A 20809-nucleotide genomic window follows, 5' to 3' on the forward strand; every position below is an offset into this window, starting at 1 on the left:
CACAGGAATTTCCCAGTTTGAGATCATTAAAATACATCTTTCAATCAATCTATGTATAGTCACAAGAGCAGATTATATATTGTGTAGATGTGTCAGTGCGTGGTCAGGTAATTTTAATAGTTATAATTCTATTCTATTGTTATATGTTCATTAAATTGTAAATAGTCAGAACTTCTTATAAAGTCGTTATTTCCGACAGAATGTGAAGGCAGCATGAGATCCTGCAGCGTACGTCACTTCCGCTGCAAACAGGAAAATGTGACCTTTACTGCCCTCTAGAATAAAACCACAGAATTACATTTACTTCCACTCACAACAGTTGTGTTGATGTAATGTTGTTTAATTCTGTACAAGTGAGAAGACATTTACAAAAACTAAATCAAACAAAGTGACAGACGGTTTTCACAGAGAAGAGACGACTTATCAAACAACTGTTAGTTTCATTATTAAATAATCTTCATATAATGTCCTTCAATTAGTCTATCAATTAATAATAAATTCTAAAAATGTCTTGTTTTGTCCGACCAACACTTCAAAACTCAAAATATTCAATAGAAAAGCAGGAAATCTGAACATTTGAGGCTAAAACAGCGACTTCTCTTTCCCGTCATTTGACTTTAACGATTGATTATAAGAACAATTTGTATGAAAACGTATTTGTCTCTCGATGTTCCGCTGTGAAAAAGGTTCATCAGTCCTCACGCTGCCGTTTGCTTCTCAATAATGAATAAATTAAAAACATGTTTGAGTAAAAACCTCGAGTTGTTGCGAGATAATCAGCTTCCACAGATTAAAAAAGTTCAACGTTGTGACACAGTACAAACAAAAGTGACAGCAGCTGACTCTGCTTTCAAGTTATGGAGTTCCTTGCTCCCTCAGCTCAGAGGGAGAAGTTGGACGACTGTCGACAGTTGACTTAGAGAACAGGTTCAACTGGGACCTTGTATAAATAGATCTGCTCCATTCTGTGAATCAGAATAGACACGAGCAAAGCTTTGGAAGAATAAACATCAGGAACCTCTGTGCAGGAAGTTGTGTGTTGAGACGTAATCGCACAAGATGGCAGCGCTCGGGTTCAGTTTATATTTTGCCTTCATGTCTGGAGAGTTGGAGGAAGTTCTTTACATTCTATGAGCTGGACAGTGAATGTATCAGCACAACAGTCGGTGTCTTTAAAAACACATCAACACTCAAAACCTGTCAAATCTTGGCTCTGCAATTTGGAAAACATGGCAGTGATTTCATTTAAAACAAATGTCGAGATGTACAACACAATAAATAATTCAAAAACAATAAAATAAAAATTGGCCACAAGCAGCAAGCGTATGAATCAGTCTGATTTACATCTCCTCCTTAAAAAGACGAGAAATATAAATATAATAAAAGTATTATTCCAACGTCTAATTCATTTGCTCTCACGTCAGTGATACTTTAAACAACAACACCTGTGTTTTACTAGTGTTACTGCACCTGGAGGAGTTAACAACACACCTACATCTGCTCTTAGCTGCATTAAAACGTGTTATAAACCATTTTTTAAAATCGGTGCTTCTAAAAGCTAAATGGGTAACTTAGTATTACGCTAACGGAAATCGGACTGTTTCCCTCTCGACATTGTTCTTATTCAAGTTCACGGATCTTTGTCGTCCCTTTCAGTAAAAGTTGCCTGAGAAAACACAATTTTTACAGAACAGTAAAGCAACAGCAGCTCAAAAAAACGCTAAGAATATTATAATAACTAATATTTCTATGTTTATGCTAAAGACTAGTCTTAGAAGATAAGGACGGTGTCGTGTCTTTGTGCAAAATTGTATTATTACTGAATTAACGTGGCGCAGATTGATCGATGTTGAAACCGAGCATCGCTCTAGTTTTAACTTTCTCCAGCTGAATCTCCTCAAACGCTGATTTACTGCCGACGTCTGGCTGAGGAAGGCAAAGAGACGAGTGAAATCCTGAGAGGAACCCAAACACTCACGTTCATTCTAAAGGTGTCAACATCGACTCTGAAGCTTCACAGTCGGCAGCTTCTCAAGTTTCAACATTATAATCAAGCTGTTTCTTCTCAGTAGGTTGTGCAGCACAGACCGTCGTGATGTCAGTGTGTGAAAAGACGTCAAAGCCAGAAAATGTCCACATGAGAGGCAACGCTGTGAACTCTGACGTCTCTACACGTTGCTGTAAACAGGAATGGGGAATGGACTGAGACCTGATGGCGTGAAGGGACCGAGCTCCTCGCCGACCGAACACTGAACTCTGCTCAGTTGGTGCGGCGTCACCTCGCGGGTCAGGAGGACGAGGACGAGCAGATCGGAGCAGCGAGGGGATGAGGAAGGGTGCTTTTGTAACAACGCTCCACGTCTCTGATTGGTCCTCTGCTCAGATGTCCATCCCCTCGTCACTTTCACACCAGTCGGAGGGAGCGTCCGTGCCGAAGTAACGATCTCCAAAGTTACCTGAGGAGGAGAAAGTGGAGATGATACTGCAGCAGGTGAAACGACAGAAGACACAGACCTGCAGAAATACGTTTAGTCATTATAGATATGTGTGAATCTGATTAGTTCTCATCTGATCAGATTGAGCCTCTCAAATACTCGCTGTTTGAGCTCCATTGGACAGTTTCACCCACAGAGAGCAGCAGCTTTCTTTCCTCTGGGACGCGGCTGAAAACCTCCACTGATGGACCCATGCATCACCTTTAGACACAGTCCTCTGCCAGCTGCCATTACAGGTTAAAGATTAACTCTGCAGCAGCTCACTCTGACGTACGAGACTGAGCCGAGCAGCTCCTACAGCTCTGTGAGGACAATCAGGTCCTATTACAGGACACTGAGACATTAACCTCATCTTAAGACTACAGATGAAAATAAGAGATGCCGGAAACACCCCCACTGACAGACTGACAGCTGAGTGTGTTCAATGTGTCGTAGACTAGTTTCAGCCCTAAACTATTTTAATATAAGTTACAAACAAATCAACAGACGACAGCCTGAGGTGAGAGAAGCAGAAAACGACCTCACCGATGCCGGGTATGATGTGGAACTGGTCGTTGACCTCTTTGTCCACAGCCGTCGTGATGATGCGGACTTTAGGAAACGCGTAGGCCACCGAGTGCACGCCCATCTCCGCCATTAGCAGCGACAACAGGAAGATCTTATCCTCCGCTACATCATGGTCCTGATGAGAGAGAGAGAGGAGAGGGAGAGAGAGGAGAGAGGAGAGAGGAGAGAGGAGAGAGGGGGGGGGGGGAGGGAGGAGGAGAGAGGGAGGAGAGAGGGAGAGAGGAGAGAGGAGAGAGGAGAGAGGAGAGGGAGAGAGGAGATATTCATTTAAGGTGGAGAAAAAGATTTTACCTTTCAAACTCAAACTTTCAAACCAGAAACTATGCTCAAAATTGAAATACACATAATTTCAGCTCCATTAATAGCGTTAAGGGAAACAGTAACATGGTCTGAGATCAACCTGCACAATATTGTATAAAACATAAAACTACTCACCTGCAGTAAGTGCAGCTTTTAATGAGATATCATCCATTTACACACTCGGTGGACATGACACATCCTGAATCTACTGCTGAAGAGCCCCATTGTCTATTCTACATTTCCTACATGAATGACTAAAGTATATACAGTGACTGGAAGAGGACTGGAAAGAGCCAGCACGACAGTTCTCCACCCACTGAAAGATGGAAATGATTTTAAGGACAGTAAGTGTTCACCCACCAGCAGAACTCTGACCGCCATGAGAGCAGCAGCTCCGGTGGACACGGTGCTGTCCATCAGGATGACGTAGTCCTCACTGATGTCTTTGGGCAGACGGAGGTAGTGAAGCTGGAGGAAGGAGACAGGACAGTTCATAGATTTTCACTTCAATGAATCAGTCTGTTCTGTAAAGTTAAAATCACTGAAAAAAGCAAAGTTAAGGTGAATTCTCCGGAGAATCTCCTTTTACTTTGTGAGGCGCTGCTTCTTTAGAGCACACGAGGCAGATTTGCTGTAATGTATAAAAGTTCCACACCTCTGGTTCTCCAGTGTCATGGTTGGTCTGGATGAGGATCTTTCCCAGTCGGATGTCTTTGCACACGGCCATCAGAGCCTGCTCCATGGTCTCTCCTGCTCGAAGGATCGATACACCGGTGATCTGCACCAACACAGAGGAGAGGAATCCCACATGTTCAGAGGATTAAATGATGCAGCAGCTCATCTGGATCCAAGAGCAGTAAAAAGACAATGGGCCACTTGTATCGTTATCCTAACTTTTCTATCACGGCCTGACGCAAACTGGGGTTTGAGGTTTAACTGTGTCGAGCAGCAGAAAAGAATCAGACTCACTCGTTGGCCGCTCAGCCTCTTGCCTTCATAGACGCCGCCCTGAGGCGTCTCCACAGAAACTGGCTGCAGAGACAAAAGGGAAAGAATCAGTGAAAACAGCAAGTGAAACATCTCGTCACTTCATCCTGGACTCCACCTCCGACTCTACCAGTTAGAGACCAGAACACTGGAAGGCTCACACAGTTTTCTACTGGTTAAACCAATGTACAATCAAAGCCACTGCTGTTATTACCAACACCGAGGAGGTTATGTTTTCACCCCGGTCTGTTGGAAGGACGGGACATGGCTCAAGAAATACATTTTTGAAATGGTTGCAAAGGGCAAGAAACTTTTTATGATTACTTTCTTTAACATTTGGAGATTTCTTTGACATTCTCACAGATTTCCCAGGGAATAATTTATGGATATTGACGCACTCTGGTGCATCTGGAGTGGGTTTAAGGTTTAAGGGTCTGAAGGACTTGGCAGAGATGAGGTCTATTCTTCCAGTTTTGAGTAGTGGACAGATATTTCTTTACTTTCAACAGTATTCAACCTTGAAATGGACTGGAAGCACGAGGTCAGGTAATTGTAAAACAAACACAAGGACCAACCTTGAGAGGTAGGAAGGAGAGGGCGTGTTCGATCAGAAGCCTCATTAATCTCTTGGAGTAGAAGATAAACTCGTCTCGGTTTGTTTCCTTGTTCCTACACAAACACACAAACACACAAACACGCAGAGGGGACGACAACGATTTGTAAAAGCTTGACGCACACAAGTGAGTAAAAGTCAGGACGTCTCGGCCTCTTGCTTTGTCCATTTTTACTTTCCTGTTCATTTCCTCCAGTTTTACGGGATTTTAAATATCTTCTGACATATCTCATTTTCAATAACTGTCAGAAAACGCTGCTCGTGAAATGTGCGAGCGTGAAAGTGTGTTCTGACCTGATGATGGTGTGCATGCCGCGGACCTGCGGCGTGCTCTCCATGACACTGAGGGTTTTGGGTAACGGCTGACCCTGATGAGCCGAGGCCAGAGCCGATCTGTGGCAAACACACACACTGTAAACATCACGTTGACACAGATAACTCGAGTGGTCAAATCTTAAACATTAAGAAAACATTTAGTCTCTTTTAAACACCAGAGAAGCTTTAGACAGTGAAAGTTAGCGTTGCCTGTTTGTACAGACGAGTCGAACACAAGAGAAACTGATGTTGTGTCAGACAAGCAGCTGCGATAGGAAAGAAAATTAACATGCGTCTGTTTTAGGTTTCAAAGAAAAGTCAAAAAAATCAATGTTGTTTCTTGACAAGCAGCCAAAGGTGTTGGTACTTCACTTCTAAGTTAATGATACCGACTCATTTCCTTCTGCTAATGTTTCTCTACTAATGTCAAGTATAGAAATATGTTTACATCATAATCTTTTATACGAAATGAGGGCTAAGGGACGTCCCGTATTGATACAACCAGGAAGGATTGAGTCATGTCTCAGTGTGAGCACCATCACCTTGAGCCAAATATCAAAAACAAGAATTAGTAAAAGTGGCACAAACGTGTTCACACACATGCTTTCAATGTGAACGAGCCGTGAAACAAGATGAAAGTTAGATTTCTGTCGCCAAGTAACAGCTGATGTTTTGTTTGCCTGCATTCTTTGTCTTAACTTTAAAAACAAAACAAGAATAAATCATGCTTTTGCTCTAACATCCAAAATTGTGAGTTACGTCATCAAATTTTGGTCCTAAAATGGTAGAGCCCGACTGATACCGATATATTGGGAGATAGATATATATTTAAAAACAAGGTATTACTATCAAAACCTCACGACACAGAAATGTAATTGAAGCTTTTACAGTTTTATTCAGATTCCCTAAAATCCTGACAGGTGATGTTTGTTTATCTTGTGCCCACAAGTTGTCGATGTTCTTTTATGAAATTCTCTTCTCATTAACTTGTCCCCATAAGGTTAGAATCTTCCATCTTTCTTTTGCATTGTTTATTCTGTAAAACATGTTTTCATATCGGCAAACATAGACGTCGATACCGATTTGTCTCGTGATTGGTTTATAGAACTTCTCAGCTGATAAATCGGTCGGGCTCTAATAAAAGGCGTCAGAAATATGGAAGTAGCATGTCGGCTGCGTGAAGGTTTTGGTTTAAGTCAGAGATGCACAGCAAAAGGCCGGAGTGCATTAAAACTATGAGGATGCACAAAGGGAGCCTCACATATCCCAGCGGAGCTTCCTCTGAAGAAGGGGACAGATTTTCATTTGGTGGAATAAAGTGATTAAAAGTGGGGGGGGAGATAAAGAAATACAGGACAGGGAGATAATACACACAGGACAGGAAGTGAAATTAAAAAAGAGAAAGGAAGAAGAAGAACAGTATTAGAGCAGAGAAGCAGCTCCACTACATCACCGCTGTCGTGCAACACTCAACAAATAGCTCAGTTAGGTGGAGAATATAGATCATTGATTATTATTTATGGTTAATTGCTGCTCAGGCAGTGGAGCTTTTGAGAGGAGCCTCTGTTCCTGCTCATTTATTCACTGAGCGGAGAATTGATCTCAGCTTCAGAGGACGACGACAAAAAAACATTAAACCAACTTTCACCCAAAGACTAAAGTAGATTTTAAAATGTGGCTTCATCTGTGAAATATAGCCGAGACATTTCTGTACCAGGCCTCTTTTTGTTTTACTTAAATGTCGACGTTTTAACCCAAAGCCTGAGGATTATACTTGGTTGTTTGTTCTATTAAACTTTCTCTGTCTGTTACAGAAACACAAACCCTCAACATTTCACTTTTGACCACAGACTGTGTAAAGATGGACGACAGATCCCCAAAGTGAAGCCAACCAAAACCGTCTCCTCCATGTTTGCAGATGGAACAAAGTGCTCAAGTTTCTAATTAGTTTACTTTTAATAAGATATTTGAGGATACATCGCCTCGTCTAACTTTATTTACAGTCTATGTTTATGTTTCTTTGGGCGAGACGGTTCATATTTAAGGAATCAATCACCTCCCGCTGGCTTAAGTTGAAGATCGCGAGTTTATCTTCGCGCAGAGATGCGTTTTAGTGCGTCTGTGTGAAAGTGGCCTGTGGAACCTGGTGCGATGCCGATTCGGCCAATGTTTAAAACAGTAAAGATTTTTAATGAGGTTCATAACTTTAAGCGAAGACTGGTCCACGCTTGCTGAGAATAGAAATGAGCGGAGGAGCAGGAGAGTGGAGGAAGACCTGCTTCATTTGTTTTCATTGTGTCTGCCAGTCATTTATTCCTGTTCCCCAGTTTTACTGTCCAATTTCTGACTTTTATATCTATTGGCTCCATTCAAGTGGACACCACTGATCACATTCATTTTAACAGCAGGGGATGCAGCTCTGTGCAAAGATATAATCACATATTTTCACTGACGTAGTAGGGGGGGGGGGGGCTTAACCTGCTGTTTGAGAATTACACTTTATTTTCTATTACGGTCGTGAAATAAAAAGGTGCAGCACATTAACAAGGTTCATTTCTCATGTCTGTTTGCTGCAGGGGTTTATCAGATGACCGATATGGATTTTTGGGGTCTGATCCCGATATTAAGGATTCAGACATTTCTGATTCTGATGTGTTTCAAACCCCTTTTATCTGCCTGTCGTCTTTTGTTTCTAAAGGATGTGGGGATGAAGACAGAGAAAAATAACAGCAGAAAATGGAGGTGAGAGGGAGAAGCTGCAGAAGTTATCACAAAATATAAAGCTCTGGCAGTCGTACCTCACAGTGATCTCACGCTGGAATGGTTACACAGCATTCAGCCAGTCAGGGGGGGGGTCACACACACACACAGGACACATACACACAGGTGAGAAACATAAGAAAACATGAGAACAACAACAAGACATTGTTCAGAAAATATCATCTGTAATGTCAAATCCCCCAAAAAGCCATTTTTCAAACACTTAAAGCAAAGTAAATGTTTGTCTGTTTAAACTTCACGTGGGAAAGACATTAACTGAACTGATGATACATTTAGATTTGTATATTTTACTTTGTGGTACAAGTTATTAAACCATCAAAAACATTAAGAGTAATGCAGATGTAGTTTAATCTCATTTTGTTTAGAAACAACAACAATCTTTAGAATCCAAGAAACTCAGATGAATATTCAATAAATAACGTGTGTGTGCACTCGTCCACGTTACATAATGTAGGTTACTTGCGTTCTGCTTGTGGACGTGCATGAATATGTTAAAGGTGGAACAAATCATAGTTTGGTACAGGTCATAAACCGACTGGATGAGAGTACGGTGCGTGTGTGAGTAAAGATAAACCTCCGCTCTCTCACAGGATCGTTAATCTCCGGACTCACCGCGTTCAGAGAGGAGAGGATCTCACAAAGTAAATATTGTCCTCCTGAAACTTGGAAACCCTGACCATCGTTTACCTCTTTCAACCAGCAGAGGGAGGAAGTGGTAAAACAAACACCTTCACTTCCAACACGCTGTCATCCAGAAAGAAAATGTCCTAACCAGCCTTCAGATTGGTTTCAGACCCGGCTGATGAAATGTTTTAACGTTACTTAGCATCTTCACGTGTTTTTAATGATCTTTGACTGAACCTGTTCCCTCCACCGACCCGACAGGGAGCATCTTAAACAGGATTTAAATGTTAAATGGCAGAAAATAAGTCTGTTTGAAGACGTGCAGATATCGAATCGTGAGCTGGAAGTTTCCACATGTTCAATTATAAAACGCATCCTTTCCAATTGAAGAAAGGCTCATATTAGGTTTCCCTTGGCTTCCTGTGCACTACATGTAAGCATCACGTTTTACACCCGGGTCAACAAAAACATTTAATTTGCACGTCTAATGAATTTAGTGGATTTCCTGTGATGGTTTAGAGATTTGTCTACTAATGCCCCACAGGAGTTCTGCGATTAAAGAACCATCGGCCACGTTCACACAGCCAACGGAGGATCAGAGTGACCGTTCTGAGGCTTAATAAACTTCAGGAAGTTTCTTATTTGAGCAGATATTACTGCGCATGGACAGAAGTGTTTATGAGATGCATGATTAAAACTAGGAGCCTCCAAGTTCAGAGAACTTAGCAGCTAAAGAAGTAGAAATTGTTATTATTTTCATCGTTATAAAGCCAAGTCACGTTGAACTATTCTTTACGGAGAATCAACTGCAGATGCTATGAAATAAACTGGAACATTTTTATCAGCACATTATGGAGCTGAGGCAGCACTTTCTCTACAAAATGTCACAGCCTGAACGAAGAGTAACCGTCTGTAAGAGTGAAAATAACCCAGATTCAAAGAAAACAGTAAAATCACGACAATAAAACCGAGAGGAATCTTTTACCTTCTCCAGTTGACTGTGAACATGTTGGACAATTAAATCCAACGCTACGAAATTCTCTCCTCCTGCAAATAACCCACACAGAACAAGGAGTTAGAGATGATTGTAACTGAAACGCTGATGAGACGTTATCCAGTGTTTACATAGAGATATCATTTATATTTTATAATAACAGAGCACATAAAATAACAAACTAAACCTTATTAAGTATAAACATACGAGTGGACAAAATTAAAAAGGAAAACTATGATATTTTAAACAACACATCAGATTTCCTCTGACCTCTGGGCACCACGATGTCGGCGACCTGCACCGTGGGTTCGATGTACTGCTCGAACGCCGGCTTCACGAACTTGTTGTACTGCTTGATGATGCCGCTGATGTTCCGTCCACGCTGTGAAACGTCCCTCTTCAGCCGCCGTATCAGACGGATGTCGGAGTCCGTGTCAACAAACACCTTCATGTCCAGAAGCTGGGGGACAGAGGGACAGAGGGAGATATTATAAAACTCACTTTGATTTGTTTTCTACATTTCTTCACGTCTTGTGCAGCTTTAGAGGAATTTCTGTGACCCTAAATATTGAGTGAAACCCTCGTACATTAAGTAAAGTACAAGTGTGTGGAAAGCGACTGTGTAAGCTTCATATTTAAGCTCCGTCAGAGAAGCAGACCGTCCTGAAAGAGACGGTGAAAAAGCTCCTTGAGCTGCTTCAGTGATTTGACATTTTTACAGCGGAGACATGACGCCAGGGTCGGCCCACGTCGAGGGATCAGAAGTGCAAAACCGAGGAGACATCAGTTATCGTTGTCACCGTTAAAAGAGAAAGTCGGCCGCTGATCCGTCTACCGAGCTCAATTAAACTGAACCTTAACTCAGCAAAAACCAGGAAAAATCAATGGGGCAGTACCACAACGGAGGAGGAACAACAAAGAGGCGTCGGCTCCGCTCAGAAAAAGAACTATTGATGAGCAGGGAAAGAAAAGGGAGTGTGTGAGTGATGTAGACGGGCCGGACAGTGCGGATACAGGTATAACTCAGTGCACAACAAGCCGCTGGATCCCTTCTGCTGTAAATCTGACAAAGGGACTGAACAAAAGATGGCATGTTGCTGGATCAGCACGGCCGTCGGCCCGGAGACGGAGGTAAATGAGGAGAGGATTGTTTCTAAAGGTTAGAGAGCACGGCTGAAGCTGCACATCGTTTTCTAACCTGCTCCAACAGGAACGCTCACAGTCACCTCCGCCAAGGAGCTTATCACACAAAAACCACTGGATGGAAGAGCAACCTGGTGGAAGGATGTGGTGCAGGTGAGGGGAGGGCTCATTAAATATTGATCCAGATCAGGGACTGAATATTAAAAGGGAGGATTTACTGTTCAGCTCTTTCATTAGGCTGCGTTAGCTTTAGCTTGGTGTACCTAATAAACTGCTACCTGAGCGTGTGCGTCCGCAGCCTCTCGCTCTCTAACAATCACACCTCTTCATTAGCGTATCAGATCCGCGGCTGTAATTGACTTCAATTCCGAGAATGGACACAGAAAACAATTAATCACTGCGGACAATGGCTCTTATGAGGATAATGAACTACACAGCTGGGTCTCGGGGGGGGCGGGGGCTGTCAGCCTTATCACCACGGTCCAGATCACACACTCACAGACTCACACACAGACACACACACACACAACCCCCCCTCTTTACAAAAGGATGCAGCAGGACCGCTCCCCCATAAAGACGACTCGCGCTCAGAGCTCATGGATTTCCTCTGAGCGTCGGCAGCGTCATTGTAAAGACTGCAGGATTCGTTCCTCCTCATAAACCTGGTCTGCTCGTCCCTTACAGATTTTAGCTGCACTGAAATGACTGAAAACTAATTTCCCTCAGGGGACAATAAAGTTTAAAGTCTAGTGGATTTAAATGGGAAAAAAACTGAATTGCTTTATATCCTTGAGAATTTTTAGGTTTCCAAAACAGATTTTTTCCCCCAGATTATCATTAGTCATAGAACAACTACTAGAATTAAATACTGAATGTGTTGATGTGGGTTAACATTTCAGGTGTATGATTTAAAAACATTGGCAGAAGCAAAGAGTGGGAGTATTAGTTGCAGATTAATGTAACACTGTGATGGAGAGGAAGAGGATTATTATTATTATATTAAACTCTTCTTACCTTCAGAAGCTCCTTGTTGGCGAAGGCCAGGATTCCCTCAAAGATCACGACATTGGCCCCGTACACTGTTTTCTGAAGAATAAATAGATACGGATTAATGAGACCTTTCATGAGATTCAATATCAGCATCAACTCATTGAACGGCGGCGTCCTCCAGCAAGAGGCCGCATAGTCTGTGCAGTAGAAGGAGCATCTTTCTACTTTCAGCTTCCACCGAATCAAACTGCGTGAACACTTGAGATCTGAAACTGTGCTGAAGGAGTCTTCTTCTCCAAAGCCGATGTTTTAAATATTTTTCAAATAGACTCAATAGATATCACGCCAAGAAACACAGGAAAACCTCAACCGGCTCTTTTCAGGTTCATTATCTGATAAACCTCATCCTGAACCTGAGCTGTTTGTGAACGTGTTTGTGTGGGAGCGAGAGAAATTAATCACTCCCTCAATCAAAGACAAAATGGTGCTGAGCTTGTCACAATCCTATTAACTTCCTCTTACCGGCGTCGTGCTCGGGTCAATGGACTGGACACTTCGGTATTGATTTTGAGGAAGAGAGAAAGAGAGCAAGAGAATGAGCAAAGAATGAGAGAGGGAGAGAGAGGGAGAGAGAGAACAGAGGTTGTGTGTAAAGAGGTAAAGTGGAATCTGAAGAAAGAGTTGAGTGTTTATCGATTAGTTCATTTCCCTTTTTCTTTTCTAAGAGATGATTTAGTGAGTCTTTAAGTATCTGTGCCGGTGAGAGAAGGAGAGAACGAGAGAAGGTGACCTCCGGCTTTATGAGAGAATAAGAAACTTGACTGTGGCCTCTCGTTGGTCCACATAACAAACACACACATATAAACACAGGGAGTGTACACAGCCTGCAGCTGGTTGGCCCTCGAAGCCCTCGGGGCCCCGCGGCTTAATTACACTCACAACAGTACGAAAGGCCCATAAAAAGATTTCGGAGTCACAAGTCGTGAGAGGCGATTTCCCGCATGGCGTTGTGTCTTTCAGCCATGAAATTACATTGCAAAGAAATAGAGAGGAGTTGTCAGAGTGCAACACGGCCAGATTGATTCTTCACAATGCTCCTGGGAGGGGATTCGTGCTCTTTGCTTGGGTTAATGTCCTGTTCACTAAATCCTTAATAATTAGCAAATTAGCCGGCATTTCCATTGGCATCGGCTCTAAAGACTAACACGTCCCCGGGGGGGGTTAAGTGATTTCAATTCAATTTCATCTTCTTATGAGGATAGATTATCCCCTTCAAAGTGAAGTGGAATGGTTTGTCCCACTGAGAATTATAACGACGACATGGATATGATTCGCTAATATAGACGATTATCAACTTTTCTGAGAACGATGTCGAAATTCCAATTGAAAAAGGAATCAATGACAGAAATAGAGTTTTTGTATTTAGTCAACACTCTTACTCCAACTGTTTTATTCATTAACTCCAAATCTCCCATTAGCTTCAAGCTGCACAATATTCACACTCACACATAACTGGCCTGACTTTATTCATCAAGATCCATTAATTATTTTCAGAGAAATCCTAGAAAATGTTGAAAAACATCCTATAAAGGCAAAGTTAAAGAAAGTGAAAAAAACACATCTTGTATGCGCCCCGTGATCTGGACCCGCACTAAACCATAATGAGTTCTTCCCTGACCCATAAAACATCCTGACAGCAAATTTCAAAGAAATCCGTCAAGTGGTCTTTGTGTTATGTTGCTTGCAAACAGAAAACCATCAGTAAACACAACGAACAAATGAACAGAGGTGAAAACATAACCCACTTGGCAGAGGTGATGAGTAGTGATGCCAAAATCACAATGTGAACAGGTCACATAGCTCTAAAGTGACACAAGCTCTATTATCACCTCCAAGGAGGATGTATTTTCACCTCCGTCCATTTGTTTGTTTATCAGCAGGATTGTGCAAAAACTACTGAGAAGATTTCCACGGAACTTGGTGGAAGGACGGAGCCAAGAAAGTTTTCATTTGCCACAAGTTTCAGACAAAGGGACGGATCCAGCTTGATTGAATCTAAGACTTCTTGGTCTCGGCGAAGCTATCGACTTGACTGAGAACCATTCTCGTTTAAACAGCGTCGGTAAGTAAAGACCTGGGGAATCAAACATCATCTCAAAGAGAGGGATACAACACGCTGCCATGAGTCAGCTCACGGTTGATGTGGTGAGAAAGCCTCACCCATTGTTTGCGCCTGCAGTGAGAGTTGAAGTCGTACACCGGCACTTTGATGCTTTTGCCCTTCTTCAGCTTTCTGAGGACGGTGACCAGCAGCTCGAAGTCGAACGCGTCAGGGTGGTCAAAGTTGTACTCGCTCTTGGCCGCCAGCTCCTGATCTTCTTTATTCAACACCTGAAAAACACAGAAACAGCATCAGAGAACGAGTTAGAGACGCACGACTTCACACTAAAGATGTTCATATATGGATTGATCTGAATCTTTAAAAGAAACTAATTTACCATCTAACAGTTGTACATTGAATTTTGAACGTTGAATTTTGGAGAAACGGCCAAAGAAAGTGTTTGTGAGGTCACAGTGACCTTTGCCCTTCAAAATCTGCAGCGCACCTTTGAGTCCAGGTGAACCTTCGTGTCGGATATAATGAAATTCCCCTCCGAGCATTCCTGAGACTTTACGTTCACAAGAATGGAACGGACCAACCTGAAAACTTAACGCCTTCGGGCCATGAAAGATGTGCACCAGCTCATCTGTGAGACAGAATGCAAAGTACGTCTGTTCCCATTCACCTTGAACACCTCACAAGAGATCTACTGCACGTATTACTGCGTGTGTGTGTGTACATATATGAGCAGAGTGGAGTTTTCCTTTAAGAATGAACCCACCCGACTTATTTTACTCACTGGTGTGAACTTAACTAACCCTACAACAACCAGCAGCAATCCACAGAGACATGCAGACGCAAATTGACTCTTAGATTCAGTGAGTGGTGTGAAGCTGAGGAATGATCGACTTCGAGTCTCGGAGGAGAGGGGGGGTGTAATTGATATGAACTACTGTGTTGATCAGTCCGAAGCTTTTCCTTACTGTGCTGAAATCAGCACCGACAACCCGAGGGAGACAACGTCCACGGAGCACGTTATTGTACGTTTAATCAAAGCTCCTATTTACATTTTAAATTACCTTGTAGAAGGAGTCCATGGAGAGCAGGACCACCCAGGGAACGTCCAGCGCCTCGATGATCTTATTGGCCACTGTGGTTTTACCAGAAGCACTTCCTCCGCACAGACCTGAGAGGAAAACACAGAACCACCAAACCCGTTAGCAACCGTTTGGTAGAAATCAAACAACGAATCTGTTATATTACAGGAAGACAACAGCAAAACCTTCATTAGATCCCTTTCTTTTTTAATCCAAAGTGCTGAGTGAATCACTCCCGTTTTTATATGATCAAATAACTCATCAAAACCAAACTTATTAACGTGAACATCTGAAAAAGCATCAGTGTGATAAGAGCTCCCTGGAATGACACTAGGACCAAATCTGAAGAAAGTTCCTCGAGGTGTTCTTGAGATATCAGGTTCAAAAAGGTAAAACATGTGTTTTGTGACCTCAGAACATTAAAATCTCATCATGTTCATCCTTGAGTCGAGCTGAACGTTGGTTCCACATATGTAGACTTTCTTGGGACATCATGTCCACGTGGCTGGAGAGGACATGTTGTCTCTGGCTGTCACTGTGCAGAGGCATAAAGAAATGGCCGTGTGACCATGTTTTGCTTGGCACAGCAGAATATTTGTGTGTGCAGCCATATTTCGTCAAAAACTACAAGAAAAAACAAATACAGCTGTGGCACAGATGTAAAAAAAATAAGTGTTTGTCCGGATCGTTTCTTTACCTCACCCGACCTCCTGGGTTAAAGACCACAAGTGCAATCCTTCAGGACAACTACCCTGGGAACTGGGCCAGCACCGCACGCTGGCTGACTGGCAAAAAAAGGTGAAAAACAGGATGCATTTGCTGTGCGTTTGTTTGTGTGTGCACGCGCGTGTGTGCACGGGAACAGAAATGGCCTACGGAGCCACTTCTGTGTTATAAACAACTCTCGGTGAAGTGTTGGGATGGGGTTTTTTGCTCCGATAAGAACCATCAAGGTCAAAACTGCTGACTGGGAGACGAGGGAAAAACCACTGCAGTGCTCCTCATTTCTATGTATGATTACAGCATCAGAGGGTTACAGGAGCAAAGCGTCGGACTTATTCACTGCGTTTCAAAAGGACTCAGCACAGGCGACACATTCTGAGCAGTGAAACGTCCCGTCACAGCAGATAAAACAGTCTTTCTATTAGCAATAAAACCAGAATGTAAGATAACAGCAACCTCAGGTAGCTATGATGCTTCACAATGTTTTTCTACCCACTTTCTCACTCCACGTTTGGTTCATCCATCCATCTTTTCTTCCATTTCTACATCTTCTATCCACCACGTGTTTCCCTCTCTCCACATCCCACTGAACACAGGACCGTTTCTCCTCCTCGTCCTCGCTCTGTCGAGTTCTCTGCAGAGTCTGGTCCTTTAAACCGGACCCACATCGCCCACAGCACAGCTGAGTGTGAAATTGTGCCCAGACTCCGAGGCCCATTGACAATAACAGATTGCCCACTAAAGATAATGTCCACCTCTCCCTCCACGTGTTCCTGCTAATGCCGATCTGATGGGTTTAATCACGGAACATTGGCTCCGCAAATTTCAAGCGCACACCACACACACACACACACACACACACACACACACACACAAACACATACAGTCTGTGTGTCACGGCTCATTTTACTGCTGCTGTTACTCGTCCTGAGGCAGATATTCTACTGCGCTGCTCAGCAAGATGGAGGCTGTGCTGTAAAAATCAGGCCAGAGTCTCAAGAACCAGTGATTTAAACCAGAAATATCTAAAGCAAGCATGTTTGGTTGAAAAACTAAATACTCTACGGCCTCTAAAATGGAAATTCAAAAAATTCCTTTAGGACGCAGTGCTGTGAGCTGGCTCAGACGCGCCTACCTAACCCCCCCCACACACACACACACACACACACGCTTTAGCGACAGAAATATTGTATGATAGGCTTCTCGCCGACGGCCAAGACCATGATCCTCCAGGGCCGCTTGAACCGCTCGCTCAAACATCCAGTGCTGAGACATCAGTCTGAGGGGCCCGGTGGACCCGAGCTCTTTGAACTGCTGACACAGGAGAGACCCTGGTCGGGGCCGTCAGGAAACCCCAGAGGCATTACTGTCGCACAATTGTGTTTATGAGATTGTGTTTATGAGATTGTTGGCCATTAAAAAGTGATTTACGCACATCATCTTTGTAAAAGCTGGTTTCACATATTCTCTGTGTTAATTTTGAGTTGTTGAATTCACTCTACATGTGACACTCGCTTCCCGGAGAGAAAACTGGACGTCCTCTCACAATTAAAAATCGAAAACGGTTGTTAATGCACAGAAGACGATCAAAGTCTCCTTCTTGTTCTCACCAATAACGAAAGCCTCTTTGAACGTGGTCCCGGTGACGTTGTACCACGGGGGTCGACCTGCGGTGTAGATGGTCCGCTTGTCGGTCCTCAGCAGCGGAGGCTCCGTCTTCGACAGGCTCGTGGTCCGTTTGCGTGGCGACAAGGACGGCGTCAAAGGGCAGCGGGGGACACGGGCGGAGAGGCCGTCCAAGGAATCGTCCCCACTCCCACTGAAGGGACGGCAGAGAACAGAGTCAGACGACAGAGTTGAGACACGCATGTCAGACAAAATTCTTTAGGGCGCTTCCTAAATTACAACGTGAAACACTAACCAGATCAAAAACAACAGAACAAAGATATGAAGCTGTGACTTTTTGTGTTGGTTGCCATCAGAGATGCCTTGTTAGCTCATAGTCGGCCCCCTGCTGCTGCTGCTCCATTACAGGCATTTTAGTCACGGCAAGACATCTGAAGGTTCCTCAAAGCTAAATGAAAGGCAGCTAATCAAAGTTATGAAGCTATAAATGGGCAGAAACAAGGTGCTAACGTTTTAAAAGTTTGATCATTCAAAGCCTTTTATTGAACTTGTGAGGACCTGCAGATACTCGTGTGTCCTGCAGAGAGACGAGAGGGAGTCTGGGCTCCGGAGTCTCCCTCTGCGTTGTCCCTCCACAGTGAGGTCTACTGTAGGTGTGGTTGAGGGGGAGGAAGGGGGAACTCGCCGACCCTCCCCAGGAAAATCACACCACTGCCCTGGACGCAGCACAAGGCGGGGGGGGCCTGCGTTCACATGAGTAAGGCTGTCATCACTTGGCTGAGTGAATAGGATAATTTCTATTTAGTCTTTAAACTACAGACTGTCCGGTTCCTGTGTCTGTGCCTCCTCGGGATGAGCTCCTCCAGCGGTGGTTTGATCCAGAGGGCGCACAGAGCGGATCACTACGCATCGAGGGACTATTCTGTTTGGTACAATGTATGTTTGTGATTTAAATGTATATTTATCTATGTGAGATATGATTATTCTCAGTGAAGAGACGTAACAAGCCTTCAGGAAACAACTAACTCAAATTGTGACGGGACAAAAGCAGCAGAATCAACACTTATTCATGTGCATAAATGAATATTAATGCTTCTATGACCTACATTTATCCTGCAGTCAACACGTCATCAACCTGAGAGAACAACACATCAGAGGAATCTTCCACTCCAGTCAACATGTGGAGCACAATCCTCACGGGAGGTGTTATAACTGTAATAACCACAGATAATGTGAATGGACAGATTGTGGCTCAGATACAGGATGATCCCCCCCCCCACACCCCGTTGTGGTATGAAACCAGTGGTAACTGTATCTGGCCTGTAGATGTGAATCTCTTACTTCTTCTGTCCCTCCTCTTCATCAGTTGTGCACATGCACCTGAAGCTGCACATGACTCACAGCTGCTGGTTCGTTGAGTCGAATTCACCACACTACGTCGACACGTGGTAGAAACCAGTTTGAAACCAGATTAAACCTCCAGTAACGACACAAAACACCTTAAATCCTGGTGGATTTCAAAGAGGTGTCCCCATTAGCTAGCATGGACACTTTCTGCCCCAGCTAGCGTTAGCACGGTGACACGTGAAACCGAACCTCTGACGTGTGCTTTCACGAGTTGTCGTGTTGTTGTGTTTGTGTAGTTTGTGTAGTTTGTGTTTTGTTCGCCGCAGCCACGCTGACACAACGCGCGAGGGAGCTAGCTAGGTAGCGTTAGCATGCTAGCCTCCTAGCATGCTATTACTCTCTGTGTGATCGTCTTTGTTTCGAACCTGTCGGACCGCGACATGGACCTGTCCGCCTCCGGAGCCTCGTCCGCGGGCAGCGCGTCCGCTTTACCGTCGCTGCTGGGTGTCTCCATGTCTGGCTCGGCTCGGCTCGGCTCGGCTCAGGTCGGCTCTGCGCGGCACGGAAAACAAACACAGCCAGCGTCATGACGTCAGAAGGACACGTCAGACGCAACCCCATGCCACATTTACGGAAATCGGACAAAAGCGCCACGTTGAGATTTCGCTATTAATTGGGGAATAATGCAGAAAAAAGCTTCTACATTTAATTAAATAAACTTATTTATGAATATAAAAACAACTTGTTACCTTGGTTACATATCGTTACAATAACCGAGCTGTTTTCTGCCATCTTTATGTTGCACATTTAGAAAAACTGCCCTGTACATGTTTTAATGTTCCTCCTTTTATATGGTATTTGTATTTCATCTTATTTTTATTCTTACTTAATTTTTCCCTTGTGCTGCTGTGCCGATTATGAATTCCCCGTATAGAGGATCATCAATCTTATCATATACGTCTTAAAAATAAAACTGTAAATGGCTGAACTTAAGTAAAAATGACCCAAAGAATAACTAAATACAGGTAAAATAATAATAATAATGTTTGTGTCAGTATTAACTTGTTAGTCCTGTAATCCACAACAATTCATCCAGTAGTCATATCCACTGCAGAGTACAGATTCCTGGGGAAGGAACACAAATACACGTGCACTGATTTCTTTGAGATAACACTAACTGTTTCATGAAAGCACTTTTCTATACTAATGATAAATGGCATCAGAAACATTGATCTAATTAGAGGCCACATGATGACACAAGTTCCTTCCAGCAAATAAATTCCTCTAAAAACACAGTTTGCGTCAGTTTTAACGTATTAGCTAAGTTTTAGTCAGAAAACATCTTTCAAAAACTATATAATTGAACAGTGAAGTCATTTAACTTCACAAAACAAAACTGAATATTAAACCAAGAAAACTCTTCACCTGTGAAACTATTTACGTTTGTCCCAATGTACTTGAACGCAGCATTGACACTCACAAAACACGTATTATATAGAATCTATGTATTTATACATATAATACAGAGATTTATTAGTTTAATGAACAATATGTAAATTAAATGCTACATTTATTTACATCTAACCAATTAGAACCATATAATAAATGTGTGATTAGAATGTTACATTAAGACTAAAGGGATTTACATAGAACTTCATTTAAATCTATTCTTACTAAACTGACAATTAATGGTTTAATAATCTATCAACGTGACTTAGATTTAATATATTTATTATATTATTAACGTGGATGTATTTTTGCAATAAATCTTGCTTTATAATTTTTACACATGCAGCAAAATGCCATTTATACTTTGAAGATATATAGTTTAAATGAGCCTCCACATGACACTGTGTGTTTATCTTACCACAGAGCGACTGTTATAACCGATGTTATCTTTTAAATGTTTATTTAATTCTGTGCAAATGCATGTCATCAATCTTTTCTTTTTTTAAATCAGTATAATTATTTCATACACATTTGCACTGAATTAGCTTTAATCTGAGGATCTCTTCATGTGGATTAAATAAATCCAGTTGATGGAAATGAATCTCTAGGCTGTGAAACCTAAACCTGAGAGTTATAGTGAATTTAAACATGTGATAT

General features: G+C 42.8%; 1 protein-coding gene across 2 annotated transcripts; it reads right to left on the reverse strand.

Annotated features, from left to right (window-relative positions):
- Window positions 1–319: 319 nt before the first annotated feature.
- Window positions 320–19289, reverse strand: si:ch211-243j20.2 (uridine-cytidine kinase-like 1). Of its 2 annotated transcripts, none has more exons than XM_047338046.1 (15): window positions 19129–19289; window positions 17341–17549; window positions 14990–15096; window positions 14030–14200; window positions 11834–11905; window positions 9947–10136; window positions 9668–9729; window positions 6539–6558; window positions 5257–5355; window positions 4925–5018; window positions 4332–4394; window positions 4018–4140; window positions 3723–3830; window positions 3021–3177; window positions 320–2456 (listed from the first exon to the last, which is right to left on the reverse strand). In XM_047338046.1, exons 1-15 carry the CDS (start codon window positions 19215–19217, stop codon window positions 2380–2382), a joined length of 1641 nt encoding a protein of 546 aa, XP_047194002.1. In that variant the 5' UTR covers window positions 19218–19289; the 3' UTR covers window positions 320–2379. The 2 variants fall into 2 exon arrangements, with proteins under 2 accessions (XP_047194002.1, XP_047194003.1); XM_047338047.1 differs by lacking the exon at window positions 6539–6558 and adding an exon at window positions 8076–8092.
- Between the last annotated feature and the right edge of the window lie 1520 nt (window positions 19290–20809).

The sequence above is a fragment of the Hippoglossus stenolepis genome, chromosome 20, assembly GCF_022539355.2.
Source record: "Hippoglossus stenolepis isolate QCI-W04-F060 chromosome 20, HSTE1.2, whole genome shotgun sequence".
NCBI lineage: Eukaryota > Metazoa > Chordata > Actinopteri > Pleuronectiformes > Pleuronectidae > Hippoglossus > Hippoglossus stenolepis.